The sequence below is a fragment of the Perca fluviatilis genome, chromosome 8 (assembly GCF_010015445.1).
Source record: "Perca fluviatilis chromosome 8, GENO_Pfluv_1.0, whole genome shotgun sequence".
In the NCBI taxonomy this organism is placed as follows: Eukaryota; Metazoa; Chordata; class Actinopteri; order Perciformes; family Percidae; genus Perca; species Perca fluviatilis.
This window is the reverse complement of record NC_053119.1, coordinates 35,187,385-35,204,879: the sequence shown is the minus strand read 5'-3', so window position 1 is coordinate 35,204,879 and position 17,495 is coordinate 35,187,385. Positions and strand designations below refer to the sequence as shown.

The 17,495-nt window shown below is 39.4% G+C and overlaps 1 protein-coding gene across 5 annotated transcripts; it reads right to left on the bottom strand.

Moving 5' to 3' along the window:
* Window positions 1-1,857: 1,857 nt before the first annotated feature.
* Window positions 1,858-16,035, bottom strand: LOC120564717 (zinc finger protein 883-like). Of its 5 annotated transcripts, none has more exons than XM_039809910.1 (3): window positions 15,740-16,035; window positions 7,245-8,282; window positions 1,858-2,437 (listed from the first exon to the last, which is right to left on the bottom strand). In XM_039809910.1, the coding sequence occupies exons 1-3, from the start codon at window positions 15,909-15,911 to the stop codon at window positions 2,430-2,432; spliced, it is 1,218 nt and encodes a 405-aa protein (XP_039665844.1). In that variant the 5' UTR covers window positions 15,912-16,035; the 3' UTR covers window positions 1,858-2,429. The 5 variants fall into 5 exon arrangements, with proteins under 5 accessions (XP_039665844.1, XP_039665842.1, XP_039665845.1 ...); XM_039809908.1 differs by lacking the exon at window positions 1,858-2,437 and adding an exon at window positions 4,797-5,940 and having other exon boundaries at window positions 7,076-8,282; XM_039809911.1 differs by lacking the exon at window positions 1,858-2,437 and adding an exon at window positions 4,797-5,536 and having other exon boundaries at window positions 7,833-8,282.
* Between the last annotated feature and the right edge of the window lie 1,460 nt (window positions 16,036-17,495).

The following is a 17,495-nucleotide window of genomic DNA, read 5'->3' as shown; positions in this document are numbered from 1 at the left end:
GGGACGGAACAACTTCCGGTTCAGTCGAGGACAGAGGAGTCGAGGCGCTATCAAATAAGGGACATGGGATGTACCTCAGGACAAGTTCATGGAGGAAGAGTTGGAAGAGGAGGAGGAGGAAGAAGAGGACAAGGGCAGAGAAAAGATCAGATGTTTGGATCAGGGCCACACTTACTGATCACTGGTTATTCACCCCCACCCACCCCATAAGAACGTACACACAGACACACAGACACACACACACACACACACACACACCTATGTGCGAATGGTTCCTGTAATATTTAAAAGTTCTTTTAGTAGGCTACTTGTTAAAACTAGAAAAGCACTGTATTAATACAGATGTAAAAAACTGTAAACGATGAGCATCAGATCTGTGAGTCATTGGGAAAGAGCGCCACCTGCCCATTGAGACCTCGTTGTGGCCGAACATGGTAATGCATGCCGGCCTCATGGCGCTTAAGATGAGTGTTCGATTCTAAGCGAGTAGAGGCCACATTAAAAAATAACAAAACGACAACACAATCTAATGGGCTCGCATTTTCAGCCGACAAAATAACTGAGAAAGTACTACAGTGGCAGCCGTGGCTAGAGGAAATGTGATTTAGCTTAGAGCCCAACTCACCGTGACCATATATACCTGATTAAAGTTCCCATTTTATGGATGAGTCATGAGAATTCGCATACATTCATTTTTACATGGCACGTATCAGGCGTTACCCACAATTCCAATGGGCATCCTCAGCCAAATCAACGGCAATAATTTGAAAACTAAAGCAATTTAAAATCTGAACTCAGTGTCTGCAGTGACTATGAGATAGAGAGAGTGTGTCCGACATGAGAATGAACAGAGAGTATGTCCTACATGGAAATGAAAAGAAAAAACAAATACGCACCCTCAGTGAAACAAGGTCGACATTGGAGGCCTTTAAATCCAGCTCGATTCCATATCAACATCTGTAAGTGGCGTTGTGGCTGCGAGACTGTGAAGCTGGAAGTTGTAGCTTCTGAGGCGGGCGTTGATAAAGCGTTGTAGAAGTCCATACTACCTCGCTCTATCTCTCCTAGCCCCGGCTATCTCGGCTGCATGGAGCTATTTCTGGAAGCTGAGTCTCAAATCCGCCACACTGCTTACGTTTTTAAATTGCGCAATGCTTCATAGTTTTTTTTAAGCTTCTGTCTTTAAATGACATTTGGCATAATGAAGATAATAGGCTACCTAGTTTAATTATCTGGTGTCTGTTGGGAGACTTACAGTTGTCTGACTTTGTCTCTATAAGACCCGACGCCTAGGTGGAAGCCAGTGACAGCCAATGAAGTTGCGGCATTATTAACGCTGTCCAAGGTGCTGAACAAGCTGCGTTTTTTCCTGCATATTTAATAATTATTATCTGGACGCAGGTTCGAATCCCAGTTGGGGCAATGTCTGTGATGCATTATTAAAGATAAATAGGTATTTATTAGTATGTTTTTAATCTTTAGTCAAGTAAATACCTTAAACAAAATATATATATTACTAAATACTAAAATACTATATATACTAAAAATATATAATGACACTGTTGTATGAAATACTTGACTTCCCTTATATTACAGTTTTCTTAGTATGTGTAAGATTACAATTTCTTAAAACCTTTGCATTCAATTATACACATTTTACTGTTCTCTTAATGTTATGCACTTATTAATGAGACATGTAAATATTGGTTAATGCAATGTCTTGTTTATTAAATACAACAATGACAGTTTAAACACACCAAGCCCCCGCCGGTATAATAGCAACAGCGGCCGAGATCCGCCCACAAAGCTACTTGCGTTTCACGTTTGATACTTGCGTTTCAGATCGTTAAAATAGGGCCCAATGTGTGCTTCTTTTACCGACGATATCTTTTGCATTTCTGATCCAAACAATGTCAATCTTGGCATTGCACTTACTCATGCCCGTAGCAAGACACCTGTCAAGTTTGACATCCATCGGAATAACGGTTCGAGAGATTTGGGCTTACCACCCACACAGACAGACAGATGTTCCTGCAATTTATAGATAGATGAGTAAAGAAAACTTTGTATAGATAAATAACAAACACTGAATAAAGTACTTTTGTGTTTAAACATGCAATCATCTTCATGTATCCCACATCATCTGTGACAAGCCAGTGGAAGGGTGCATTGTCACACTGGCCAAAAGGGACTAGCAGCTTTCCCAGGCACAGCTGACACGACAGTGCAGGGATGCCCTCTGCTCGAAGGAGCTTCTCTGCGTGTGTCAGGGCGCTGTCCTGGAAGAGCAGCTCCTGTGGAGGTTTAGGGAAAACCATCTTTTTCTCCCGACAGCAACGGGTCTCTTTAGTCGCCATCAGTACGGCCTGTTGACTGTGTGCAGGAGCCTCTGGGTTGACGATGCGGATTACTGGGCTTGCCATCTTCATTTATATCACTTATAGATGTTTTGTAGGATAAAAGCAGAGATTGATTTGGTAAATATGGATGATGCTCAAAGACTGAGATGGCTGTTCACATATGAAACATATAAATTAGCCAATTATCTATAAAGCTTGGGAGAAGAGGAAAAAAGCTCTTTATCGAGATGAATTGTAGATGAGATTTGTTGTTTGTGTGTGGTATGTGTGTACGTGTATATACATATGTGTATGTGTATATGTGTGTATATTTATATATTTGTATTCATGTATTTCTCCGAATGATTTGTATATGCGACAGGAAGATGTGGTAGTAAATTTGTGGTGTCTTGTAATCCCATGTGGAATGGGCCACAATGTTTGTCATGACACAGAAATAAAACATAACTAACTAACTATAGATACTGAAATACACTTAGACACAGTAACAGCACAACATTAATAGTTTTATTTTAACATTATTTTATATTATGTGTTCAATTTCATATGACAATGCATGTTATGTTAGCGTACAAAAGGTCATTGATACATTTTATCACACAGCCAGGAGGATGTGTCAGAGCAGGATGGCAACTGCTCAACCCTGATGACAGCTCTTAAGATGAAGATAACTTTGAGGTAGAGGTCATATAACTTCTGAAGTTGACATTTCATCCACTTTTCAGCCCATTTCCCTCTGGCAAAGTTTGTATGCCATATTTCCACTCAAAATCAGTTAAAAATCTTTTGCCCCAAAAGTTGCCAGTAAAACATGTCTACCTGACAATTTCTATTAGATGAAATGCATTCCTGAGATGGCACATGCTGTTATAGCATGACCAGAAACATGAATTAGGTTAGTAATATGTAAAAAGTTAATGTTAGGGTTTGTTTGTGACAGCAACAATAACTTTATGCTACAACATGATTTTTCAACCAATAGTTATGGAATTGAATGACAACTAGGCTGACTATGCTTTGTCTGTCATGACAAGTTAGTAACGTTAGAAATTAGAAAAAAATCGATCAAAATATTGTCGTAACCTTAGTGTTTAACAAATACAATAAGTAATTTAAAAGGCCTCCGAGTAACGTTAATGTAGGCCGAGGACGGAGATTTGACCGAGACACTGACATTTAACTAACAAGCAGCAACGTTAACGTAACCGGCGTACGCTATTAACAATATTCCGTAGTGGATACTGTTAGAATATATTTGTGAGAGTAAGCTAACAGGTTTGACCTTGTTGTCTCGTTTCCCTGGGTTTTGAGAGGCCATCTGGTTTTACAGTGATTTGACATTACAAAAGTAGGGTGAGATAATGCCTGAAATGAAAAGGTCTTCTCTGATCAAGGGGGGAACAGGCAACAAGGTCAGGGTTTTGTAAGCGCGTGATAAGTGACACAAAGTATAGTGGAATGACCTGACTCTTGGAGAACTCCGTAAGCTTGAAGGAGATTAAAAAACACAGAGGTTCAAATTCAACAATAGCAGCTTGTCTTTATGAGCTGAGAATGAGAAGTCGAGGTCGTGTTTTTACACAATGTGTTACATATCGTTAGCCGGCTGGAGCCAGAAGATCTGGACTATATCCAACTGATAACAGCACCATGGATGAGGCAGAGAAAGTGAATAAAAAGTGAAGGTTCTGGGTTAGCCGGCATCAGATGCTGGGGGAATCTCTGTCTGTCTGCTAGGTTTTAGCGATAGGCTGTTTTGTCTTAAAGTAATCTGATCCTTGTGCACAAGTTTATTGTATTTTGCAATATCATTCACTAAAGCTGGTTATTAACTTTAACTGGACGAATCTTGAGTCTTATTTTGAATCCTGAGTCTATTTCTCTGATCTACCAGTAAACGAACACTATTCAGTGACCATAGAATTGGAGTCAGATTAAGTCTGGCCTTTTTAGGGCCAGACCGGTCATCGGTCACATTTTAGACTAAATTTCCTTCAATACACAACAAATAAAATGTATTGTATTATTTAAAATTAGTCAGAATAGGCTGAGAATATTTGAATGAACGATTAGCGGTAACTTTAACATTAACGTTGCCTGTCAACAGGACTTTTAGCTAGCTAGCTAGTTAACTTAGTGTGATTGATTGTAACCCGGTGTTCTGTCGATCTATGTTACCTATCGAGATGTGCTACTTAGTGGTTCTGCGCATGTGCACGACCCACAAGCGTGGTCTGATTCCCCGCCCATAAATCTATGCAACCTTGCAGGTCGGACATGCAGTTGGTACTGTGGTTAATGGTGAGTAATAGCTAATAAATAATGTATTCATTGTGCCTTTTGACCTGTAAGCATGTAAATATTGTTATGTACTATATAGAGATGAGGATCTCGTAATTATGAGATCTTTTCTCAAAATTCTCAAAAAGGATCTCGTAATAAGGATCTCGTAATAATGAGATAAGGTTTCTAAATTTTTTTTTTTCTATGGTGAATGCAATACGCTTCCGTAAAAGCCAGCCTTCAAACAGAGTTCCCAACAGTATGCCATGTATTTTATCTATATGTTAGGATGGAATGAGAATGCATTTTGCATTAATGCTTTTCACCAAATTAATATCTCAAGACTCATACAGCAAAGCAATTGAAAAGGCCCGCCTGGTTGCGGAAACATCCACATTGATATAGAAGTGGTAAGAAAAGCACCACAAAAAGGCTCTCTAAATATAAGGAGATGGTTCCACTGATGGTAAATTATTGTTCCACTCTGCAACCTATATCATTTATATATAATTTTATTTTATTTTTTTTATTGAATTCCATTCACCATTTCTCACTTCCCTATTTTTCCTTTACAAACAAACACAATACATGGAAATGCATATAAACAAACAAATCACAAGATAAATACATACTTGCAAATCCAGATGAAAAAAATTAATTTTTATACTCCGATGCTTTAACTTTTCAGAAGAACCACCTGGTCACATTCACACACATTCACACCTGGAGCAGTTGGGGGTAAGGGACTTGCTCAAGGGCACCTCAATGGTATTAATGAGGGAGGGACAAGCGCTGCTCCTTCACTTTCCCCACCCAGATTTGAACCGACGACCACAAGCTCTCTTCTCTAACCTCTAGGCCACCACTCCCCGTGTATCCATGCTCCATCCATTCTAAAAACATCAAATCAATGCAATATATGAACTGTAAAAAATCAAAATCAACCTTTTTGTTCCCCCCCCATACTGAGATGTTCCCATAAGGAGACATTTCTCCTTTTAATCAGAACACATACATTCACATACTGTATAAAAAAAATACATAGTTTATTTACAACAAGCGGTTTCCCTTATTACAGGAAGATGGCTAACTGGTTCGGAAATTCCAGGTAAGTAACAGGTTCACATTTTGCTGCTATTAATGTGAATATTGTAATGTGAGTAGGCTTACTTACTCGCACCTTCATTGATGGATCTACTTTTTTTTTTCTTTTTTTTTTCGGTTTTGGATCACAAGAACTATGCTATCCCAGAATGGATACTGATGGATCACCAGATGACTCCCTGATGCAAGGTAGCTAAAATACACAATTTTAAAATTATGATTACATTTTGTTTTTACCACAACCATACAAAACACATTCATGATTGACTGTCTTATTAGAAAAGTCACTTTTTTTTTCAGTATTGTATTAAGTCGCCTCTGAAAGACGGATTTAGTGTGCAAGGCACGTAAATAGTTAACAATAGCTAAAATACTGCTGCTTGGTGCTACTTTGTATTATCCTGGCCAAGCGATTACACATGATTATACACTTACCACTCTTAGCTCTCTGTTGTGCTGTTGCTGCTAGTTAGTGAACCACTCTGGTGTCACAGTAACGGTCTTTGGCAATTAGTCTAAATACGTTGAGGAAGCTTTGTCAAAAAAAAAAAAAAAAAAAATCCTGTTTTTATTTTTTAAGATTGAATAATATAATTGAGTGAGTGGATGATATAACAGACCCGACCCTATGATTGTCTCCATTTAACAATCTTTTTATTTTCTTAGATGAGGCAGTGAGGAGCCAGCTAAATTCATGTTCTTGTTAAATGTTGTAGCCTAAATAAAATCTTATTATATGCTGATCCAATGTCCTGCCAGTTTTTATGCGTCTGTGCATGGTCTACAACCTACTATTTTGTGGTGCCGTTTTGGTATTTAAACAGCTGACATGATTTTTCCCACGTTTAAGTTGTTTTTGTTGCATTTTTCGACCTTTTTTTCTATAATGGCTAAGGAACTTTTTTTGCTGGCTTTTTTAGGGCTTTATGTTGATCAAACTGTAAGGGAGAAGACTTTATAAGACATGCAGTAATGGAGTCAAAGATATTTGACTTTTTCAAAATGAAAGCATGTAAATAAACTCTAAATGTCTGGCCCTTGATGCGATTCTTATTTTCCAATGTGGCCCTTAGGGAAACGGAGTTTGACACTACTGCATTAGAGGATAGATACCCGACCCGAGCCTGACGGGCCGGGTTCGGACAGATATTTAGAAATGACGTTCGGGTCGGGCTCGGTCACATCAGATAAGGCATTGAACATTTTAAATTTAAAACGGCTTATTCCTTGCCCGCGGCATCCTTGCCATTCCAGCCAGCAGCAGTAGCAGTGAAGTTAACTTTACGTCCAAAGTCTTTTCCACGTTTTACAAGAATATGGCTTCTCACCTGTGTGCGTTCTCGTGCGTTTTTAAAGCCGAAGAGTCAAAGAATCTTTCCCTGCAGATCTTGCAAACGTACGGCTTCTCACCTGTGTGGGCTCTTTTCATGTGGACCGACAAGTTGCTATTTTGCCCAAACTCTTTCCCGCATGTTTTGCAGGAATACGGCTTCTCACCTGTGTGGGTTCTCATGTGGACGTTAAAAGCATCCTTATGTCTGAAATCCTTTCCACACGTTTTGCAGGAATACGGCTTCTCATCGGTGTGAATTCTCATATGCCTTATTAATGCTGAAGTGTCACAGAATCTTTTCCCACAAGTCTTGCAAACGTACGGCTTCTCGCCTGTGTGGGTTCTCATATGCCTCATTAATGATGAAGTGTCCAAAAATCTTTTCCCACAAGTATTGCAAATGTAGGGCTTCTCACCTGTGTGAATTCTCACGTGCTTTTTAAATGTTGAAACGTCGCAGAAACTTTTCCCGCAGTTCTTGCAAGCATACAGCTTCTCACCTGTGTGGATTCTCATATGCCTTTTTAACGCTGAGGCGTCGCAGAATTTTTTCCCGCAGTTCATGCAAACATACGGATTCTCACCTGTGTGGATTCTCAAGTGATTTTCCAGGTTATGTTTACGTCTGAAATCTTTTCCACACATTTTGCAAGAATAAGGCTTCTCACCCGTGTGGATTCTCAGGTGTCTCTGCAAATATGAATTATACTTAAAGTCTTTCCCACATGTGTCACATATGAAAGACTTTTTACCTGTTTGAGGATTAGGGTGACTCTCTGACAAGTTAGTGCCGTCTACGATGTTGCTGTGACCTTTCTGATCTTGGCTCTCGGCTTCATGAGAGTTGTGAGAGAGAAGCTGGTGGTCACCGTTTCCTTCCGATACCACAGAGGTTATAACTGGCATGTTGGCTACAGACTCTTTCTCTGCTGCAGTTAGAGTGCCATCATCGGGCATGAAGTTCAGAGTCTGACCTTCACTGTGGTCACTTTCCTCATAAGTAGGAGTCAACATAAAGGTATCAGTCTTCTGCTTCAGTGCAAGCTGCTCTCCCTCCTGAATGGTGCACAGTTCCTCCTGTTCCTCTTTAATCTGCGGAGGCTCTGGGTCCTCTGGGTCCAGACTGGAGTTCCTCTCCTGAATACAGAGCTGCTGGTCAGAGAGAACCTTCTCCTCCTTACAGACATGTTGCTGTGGGAGCTCTGGAGGGACAGACAACAAAAGCAATAGGATACTACGGTTATTGAAGAAAAGACCAGAACACATGTTCTCTTATTCCTAATACCATAGAATTTAAAAGGAATGGACGGAGCTTCCGGGTCTGAAAAATGAAGCCAATTCTGAAGCTCATTAAAGCTGCATTCTCTCTAACTTCCAGCCAATTCTGAAGCTCATTAAAGCTGCATTCTCTCTAACTTCCAGCAGGCTGGCTCCAAAAATAAGTCTGATCTATAAAAGCATATGAGAAAATGACCCTACTTCTCACTTGATTTACAACCTTTTCATTATGAGTTTCATGGTCTCAATCGCTAGTTTCAAGGCTTCTTTAATACAGCAGCATGATGTTCATTTAGTAAATGAGGCTACCATTTAGTTTAACGTAAACGATAAAGACAGGACGCTTTACGACCTGTCAATCAAAACAGAGGCTTATATCATGTAAAATTCAAAATGTAAATCTGATGGTATTAAATGGCATTGTCCCACACAGTACAGGAATATTATTTATAAGATGTAAAAGATGTGTTCACTTTTTCATAAAAGCATGGGATTTGGTACACTTGTAGTTTGGGGCTCTGAACATTTTCAGAAATGGAGCCATCGCAAAAATGCCTCGTAGTGGCCATTTTACTTTCTACCATGACCAAAATGATGTCGCTTATTTGCGTCATAGTGCATGACATCAGTAGTCTGCAGGTTTTCACGTCACCATTTGGTATCGCCTCAGCTCGCTTGGAACCTTGACGGAGGTGATGCTACAAAAAGTTCCTGTTGGCAGGTACCAGGGACTTTTCTTTTTCCATAATGGATAACCAAAAAAGGCGAGTAGAGTCGAGCAGGTACCATGTAATGGAAAAACGCCATAACAGGCAACAGCTGGTCAGGTTCAATAACACCTATTCCCCCCATGGTCACAACCAGCTGCGGTGCCCCACAAGGATGTGTTAGCTCTCCTCTGCTCTTCACACTCTATACCAATGACTGTGTTACCTGTGCACCCAACCAACATACCATCAATCTTTCTGATGATACTGCACTGGTAGCTCTGATGAAGGAGGGGGAGGGGGATGACCTCTATGTGGAATCTGGTAAAGTGGTATGATCTAAATGCCCTCTTCCTCAATACACAGAAAACTGAGGAGATTATCTTCAGCAACTCTCATGAGTGCCACATCACACCAATAACCATTCGCAATCAAACTATAAAACCAAAATCATCTTTCAAGTGTACGTGGACAGTGACTTTTCCTGGACCCACCATGTAGACTTTATCTGCAGCAAAGTACAGCAGAGAATCTACTTTTTAAGGAGACTCAGGTCATTTGGAGCAAGCAGCGAAATCCTGTTTTCTTTTCTTTGTGTCAACAATTCAAAGCATCCTGCAGGATGGAGCCTTCAGCTCATCTGAGGGCTTCTGGGAATCTGTTCCAGATTGGTGGGCCACTCGGTGGAGAGCGCGTTCACTAAAAGCCACGTACTGCACACCGTCAGACTGGCTGATAAAATCTCCCTGGACTCTTCCCATGTGTTGCATGGGGAGTACCAACTCCTGTCCTCCGGGAGGCGCTATAGGGTCCCAGACTGCAGAAAGAACAAATGTAGACAATCATTTGTTCCTCTGTCAATAGGCTCGTTCGAGATGAGCCAGATCCGCGCAGAATCGATCACCGGCGATCGCCGCCCAATGCATGCCGGTTAGATTTGTGTCCGACTTGATCCCGCCAAGATTTTTCCTTTTAATGATGTTGATTTTACCAAAATCTCCTCGAGATTTGTCAGCCCCAAAGACAGGTGTTTTCCCCTTTTAGGGTGTTTATTAGATGGCGAATTTGTAAGTATTTATAAAAGTCCTGTTTCGGAATTTCATATTCTGACATTAAAACAGCAAAGGACTTGAGTGTATCCCCGGCAAACAATTGTTGGAATTGATGTATACCATTTCCTCTCCACTTTGCGAACAAGGAACCACCAACAGATGGTGGTGGCAGATCTGGGTTTAAGGATAATGGGGAAAGCCTGGAGATTTTGCCAAAATTCCCACACGGGGCAGAACATTCATTTTAATTACATTAATTCGTCCGAGAAATGAGATGGGGAGCATTTTCCAATGTTCTCACAATGAGATTTTTGATAAATAATCATCTGTAATGTGGATATAATGATCTGGTAAGAGTTCAGAAAAGTACATAACTTTACTGTAATGCAGCCTTTAAAACACTTGAAAAGACAACACTTGTGTCATATTACGATATCCAAAATCTAAGAAGATATCTAGCCTCATATCACGATATCGATATATTGGCCAGCTCTGCTATCTATCTATCTATCTATCTATCTATCTATCTATCTATCTATCTATCTATCTATCTATCTATTCCAATTGTGTAATTACTCATTATATAAAAGTGGATATTGTTATTTTGGCATACTTGTTGAATTGTAAATGTTTAGGTTGGTTTGGTTAGCAATCCTACTACTATCTACCTAAAGTGAGGCTGAATGTTTTACATTACATTACATGTCATTTAGCTGATGCTTTCAACTGTGAAGGTTCAAACTCCAGACAACAAGTAGTAAGTGCAAGTACATTAGCTTTAAATAAATAAGCAAAGGTACAAAGACACATATGAAAGTGCAGGTTCAAGAATGTTTATTTTTTATTTTTTATCCGAGATGTAGTTGGAAGAGATGTGTTTTTAGCCTTCGGCGGAAGATGTGTAGGCTTTCGGCCATCCTGATGTCTATGGGGAGCTCGTTCCACCATTTGGGAGCCAGGACAGAGAACAGTCGGGATTTTGTTGAGTGATTAGTTCTCCCTCGCTGTGAGGGGGCAGCAAGCAGTTTGGCAGAGCGGAGTGGCCGGGTTGGGGTATAGGGTTTGACCATGTCCTGGATGTAAGCTGGGGCTGATCCGTTCGTGGCCCTGTATGTAAGTACTAGTGTCTTGAAGCAGATGCGGGCAGCAACTGGTAACCAGTGAAGAGAGCGGAGGAGCAGTGTAGTGTGAGAGAACTTGGGGAGGTTGAAGACCAGTCGAGCTGCAGGGGCCGGATGGCACATGCAGGCAGGCCAATCAGGAGGAAGATGCAATAGTCTAGACGTGAGATGAGCCTGAACCAGAACCTGAGCCGCTTTCTGCATTAGAAGGGGACATATCCTTCTGATGTTATGCAGCATGTATCTACATGATCGGGTAGTTGCAGCATTAATCCATTACCTAACCATTTAATCTGCTTATGCAGTATTTTCAGGTTACTATTATAACCCCTTTCTCCACTTCTTTTAGCTACTCATTAGAACTATTAGGTACTACTTATTACCAGCTATTTATTTCTACTATTTATTCATTATTTTTAGCTAAACTTATGTGCTCGCTTGCTTACTATAGTCTTCATTCACTCCTACATAACTGCAACCTCTATTGTTTACATGTTACAGCTGGAATATTCTATCAAATCATAATTTGGTTTTGTTTTTTAATCAAATTAGTTAACCTTCTCTATGATCTTTCCACAAACCCCCTGGCAACAGCGTAACTAACCCTTAGTTGGGATTCAGTGTTCTACACAACAAAGGCTTGTAGCCATGAGGACATTATATATTTTCACGTTTCTCAACAATATTAAATGAGCAATGAGCTCATTTAATATTGTTGAGAAACGTGAAAATATATAATAAGACAGGACAACCTTCCAAACACAAGGTAGGAGCTGCAATCACCTTTTGAGTGGAAACATGCATTGTATGGGTTGCATTGCTCATTTAAAAAGATATATTATGTGTGGCCGGGTTGGTTCAGTGGGTAGAGCAGGCGCACATATACTGAGAGCTTTATGGCTCGACGCAGAGGTCCAGGGTTCGAATCCGACCTGTGACAATTTCCTGCATGTCTTCCCCCTTTCTCACCCAACTAGCTGTCATGTTGACTTCGGGTAAAATTGACCCGTTTTAAATTTTTGTTCAATATCAGAAAATATGGGACGTAGAAACAATGAAAATATGTTGAAGAAAAATTTAACAATTTAAAATGTCGGAAAAAGCAAAAACAAACTGTGAAAAAATGGCGTCAAAATCGTCGAAAAAAAAAAAAAGTATTATCAACAGTTAAAAAGTTCTGGGTGGGCTATAATCTATCAAATATAAGCGTCACTTATTAAACCAAGTAATTTCCAAGGTAGGAGGATGGTTATAGAGAGCCGAAGTCACGCCCCTTCCGGTGGACCTCATGGGACCTTAACTCGGAAAAAATATGAACGGTAGTGAACGGGGAGAGGTAAATTATTTTTTGATCCCGTTTGAATTGAGCCGTGGATTACAAATATGATGTTCGTCAATTAAAAATAGTGTTAATTTTGTCAGCTATTTTTAATTTTGTCTTAGTCTTGTGCCAAATGTCCTTGTTAGTTTTAGTCATACACATATCTTTTTTTGTTAGTCAAGTTTTAGTCGAATAAAAGTCTCGTCATTTTAGTCTAGTTTTAGTCAAAAGAGAACTCAATATATCTTAGTCAAAACATTTTAGGTCTTTTTTTAAATACATTTTTTCTGAGATTATTTCTGATAACCATTTCAGTCAAATAGTTATATAAAAATAAATTATATAAAAGTTATATAAATATTGAGCCTCTTCCTTATTTCACCAGTAAATTCCTGTTAAACGACAAAAACAACCACTGGATGGGAAAAGGGTATTTTACAATAACATTGAAAGCAGCACGAGGCTGGCGAGGCGAGTTTGAAATGAACGCAACATCTGTGTTTTTCAGACAACGGCAGCTGCAGACTGTCGTACGTCCCCCAGTTGGAATCCTACACACTGAAATACAGACACACTTTTACACTGTTTAGCTGTCAGCATTTTAATTGTGTTAAATCCAACTGCTAGCTAACGGTAGGCTAAAGTTACCTGCTGCCAAGTGTGGTGTTAACTAGCGTCCCGTGCAGCGATGTTTCGGTTACCTCCAACGTCCGTTTAGGAGCATCAGAGAGAAGCACAGTCATTTAAGTGGCACCGAAATCCACGTTGCTATTCGGTCCGGTAGATAACGGTCGTTAATAGCACCGGGTCTCGGTACCCAACCCTAGTAACAGCTGAATATTTTATCTCATGATGGAAAAGTAGAGACGATTGTAGACGAAAATGAAGAGAGATTTTATCTTAGTTTTCCTTTTATGCAAAACATTTTAGTCTCGTCTTTTTCGTCAACAATAATGCATGTCCATTTATTCTTAGTCAGCGTTTTTGGACATTGGCGCAGTCTCGTCATCGTCTCATCTTAGTCATGGAAAAAAAGGTCGTTGACGAACATATTTAGTCTCGTCTGACGAAATTAAAGCGCCCATATTATACTCATTTTCAGGTTCATAATTGTATTTTAAGGTTGTACCAGAATAGGTTTACATGGTTTAATTTTCAAAAAACACCATATTTTTGTTGTACTGCACAGCTCTCTCTCACTGCTGCAGATCCTCTTTTCACCTGGTTTCTGTTTTAGCTACAGAGTGAGACCTCTTTTCTTCTTCTTCTGTACCATCTTTGATTGCACTCGCACATGCTCAGTAGCTCAGATGTAGATCATGTCAGCTAGCTAGCTCCATAGAAGTAAAAGACTGTTTCTCCAACTTCAGTCAGTTACAAGGCAGGATTAGCTGGGAGACTTCTAAATGAGGGCGCACATGTAAGTAGTTCTTTTGTAGATTATGGTGAACTTGTGTGTGTTGTAGCAGTGCTTTGCTATTGAGAACGAGGTACCATGCTAGTGTTAGCATGCTAATGCTAACGCTACGAGCTAACGGTTGCAGTTAGCCAGCTCATTTCGGATTGTGACGTCACAGTCCGAGCCGATTTTGAACAGCTCACCAGGAGACTGAAGGCAGGACACATTCAGAAACCGTATCTCACTCAAAACAGCATGGATGGATTTTTTTCAAAGTTTGTATGTGTGTGGAAGCACCAGAGACACAAAAGAACACCCCAAATACCAGAAAAGGTGTTTTTTTCATAATATGGGCACTTAAACACAAATTTAAAAGATCATTTTTCTACCGAAGAAAGTCTCAGTTAGCCGTAGGTTTGTCATAGTACCACTTATTTTTGTGTGAAACTGCTCAGTGAACTACATCTCCCGTCTCACAATCTACCTCACCTAGCTTGATGCTCGGCTTGCTCGCTAGCTAGCTAGCTTAGCTCTGTTAAACAACACATGTAACTTTATCTTAACTGATGTGTTTTATCCGGTGAAGTGTTTTCAGCAGATAAGCAAAAGAACAAGCGAGATCCTCTGCTCATTAGAGTAACGTTACATCCCCGGTACGATACACAGAGACATCGTAGCTTCAGCGAGACGTCATCCATGAGACATTGAAGTGTGTAGTCTTTCTAGTTACGTATTTTCACAGTCTTATACTTCAACAGTTTAACAATAAACTGAGACTTTCCAATAATAATAATAATGTTTTAAATTGACGAACATCATATTTGTAATCCATTGCTTAATTCAAACGGGATCAAAAAATAATTATCTCTCCATTGATTCTCGTTCATATTTCTTCCGAATTAAGGTCCCATGGACCGGAAGTAGAAGGTAGGGCTGGGCGTATCGATCTAAATATCGATAGTATCGATACCAAGATGAGTATTGGTATCGGATCGATACTGTCGTGATGTGATCGATATTTTTGTTGCAGTTTCTCTCAGAGTTCATGCGAACACAGCGTCTCTCCAAGTCTGTGCGCAGTGTGCAAACAGAGCACCTCTCTCTCTCTCTGCCTCCTCCCCCTCCCTGCTCTGCCAGAGAGACCGAACGGTTATATTTATACATTTTGGCTTTTGTTTACTTACTTTGTACAACTGACTTTGTTACTTTACTACTGACTTTATTTTTCACAAATATCTGTGTGCAGTGTATTTTTTGTTGTGTTTTTTATATTGTTATATTCATATTTATACATTGTGGCTTTTGTTTACTTATTTTGCACAAGTGACTTTATTTTTCACAGATATCTGTGTGTAATGGAAGGTATTTTTGGTTGTGTTGTTGACTTTGTTGTTTGAATTTATATTTTATTATTTTTATACCGTTACATTGTTTTATATTGTTCTAGTTAGTAAATAAAAACATTTAGATTTGCCTAAAATATTTGTCCTGTGTTTTATCATAATCATAATCAACTAACTAAAGGCAAAATCACAAAATTATTCATTGATCGTGACGTTACAAGTAAAAAAGTATGGGTATCGGTGATACTAGCCCTGTATTTACTTGGTATCGGATCGATACCAAAATTCCCAGTATCGCCCACCCCTAGTAGAAGGGCGGGACCTCGGCTCTCTATAAGCGGGCGCGCTCCTGCAGACAGTAATCACTTGTTGGCACAACAGCGACATCTGTGGTTATTCTAACCAAACCATCATTAAAATAATACCGGTTAAACTCACCTATCCTGTGTAACTTTATTTCTGGTTTCCAAACGACATCCAACAGTCTGCGCTGCCGAGCGATCTCTTCCTCGTACTCGACGATAGTTTTTTCAACAGCTGTGAATATTTCTTCAGCAGCAGCAGTTAGTCGCTCGGTGACAAACTCTCTCAAACACTCAACTGAAGCCATTGTTGCTTAGTTCCAGCTGAAAGAATGATCTGCGTCTTCCAGCTCATTCAACAGCAGCATATGCAGCTAACGCTACGGGCATAGACCATTGGCATAGACCTTATGCTGCTGTTGTTTACTTCCGCTGGGTGTCGCACTGATTAAGGTCCGATGGTGGAAGTAAAAACTCTTTTCGTTCCGCTTTCAACTGATGGCATTTTATTCAAACGTGTGTGTGTTTAAGGTCAGTGTAACGCTTATCAGTTCAATTTTCTAAGCACAAACGGACATTTGGAAAAACAGAAAAATGGGTTCCAATATCCAATTTTTCATTTTTTTCCACCTTGACAAATTAAAAAATTGGATCTTTAAACTGTTTTTCCAATTTTCTGTTTTTATACAGAGGATCAAAAATTTAGAAAATTACAAAATTGCGTCTGGACTCCAATTATTCAATACTGCAATGGTATTCTCTCCCTCGTTCTGCCCATAGACTGTATATAACGGTCTATGGTTCCGCCTAGCTACGCCCCTGTTTTGAAACCATCAGTTGCAAGCACCTCTGACCCCAAAGTCTATCAGTTTTTCATTTTGGTCCGTATGCAGTTAATGACCAATTTTGTAATTTTCTCAATTTCTGATACTCTGAATAAAAAAAAGAAAATTGGAGGAAAAAAAATTGTCAAGGTGGAAAAAAATGAAAAATTGGATATTTGAACCCATTTTTCTGTTTTTCCAAATGTCCATTTGTGCTTAGAAAATTGAACTGATAAGCGTTACACTGACCGTTTAACATCAGCAGTATGGATGTACTGTTATTTAGGATATTATGATGTTTGCATCAGCCTGCCTACCGATCTTTACTGAAATCTTCCATAATGTTGTCAGAACAAAACAAAAGTATTTTATAGATTAGCCTGCTTTTAAAATCATCCAAAAATTTTACCATCAAAACCAATTAGCCTATACCAATTAGGCTTCATTAGAATACAACAACTTAAACAGTGTGTTATTCAAATGTGGCTATATTTTTGGCGCTTTGAGCATTACAAGCAAATTCCATATAGTTCCATTAAATTTGAGAGAAGGCATCTCTACAGCCAATCTACAACTCTGAACTCACAGCAAAAATAAGCTGATAAATAGCACTAAGAGGATGGCTATTTTTGATTTTGGTGTGAACTGTCCTGTAGATGGTTGAACACGTAGGCTGCTACCAAACATTTAATATATTTATGGGCTATTTTATATTATAAACATGTACATGTATCTTCTGTTACATAACATGCATGTGTAGCAAGGGGAAATAATGTAACCCAGAGAGCTTCAACAGGGGTCCTTAATATGAAGCCAACATATTACTAGCAAAGCTAAATCGGCCTATTTGTGAAGGACTATAGATAAGGTAGCCATCCAATATGTAGGGTTGGGTATCTTTTGGATTTTTACGATTCTGATGCCGAACTGGTACTTTTAAAACGATTCCAATTCCTAAACCGATTCTTGAAAAACTGAAAAATGACATCAAAGCTATAATATGTTTACTAGCGATCACGTGCAGTGAACAGTTAATATGTTTTTACGTGCGTTTTGGTGAGCCCAGAG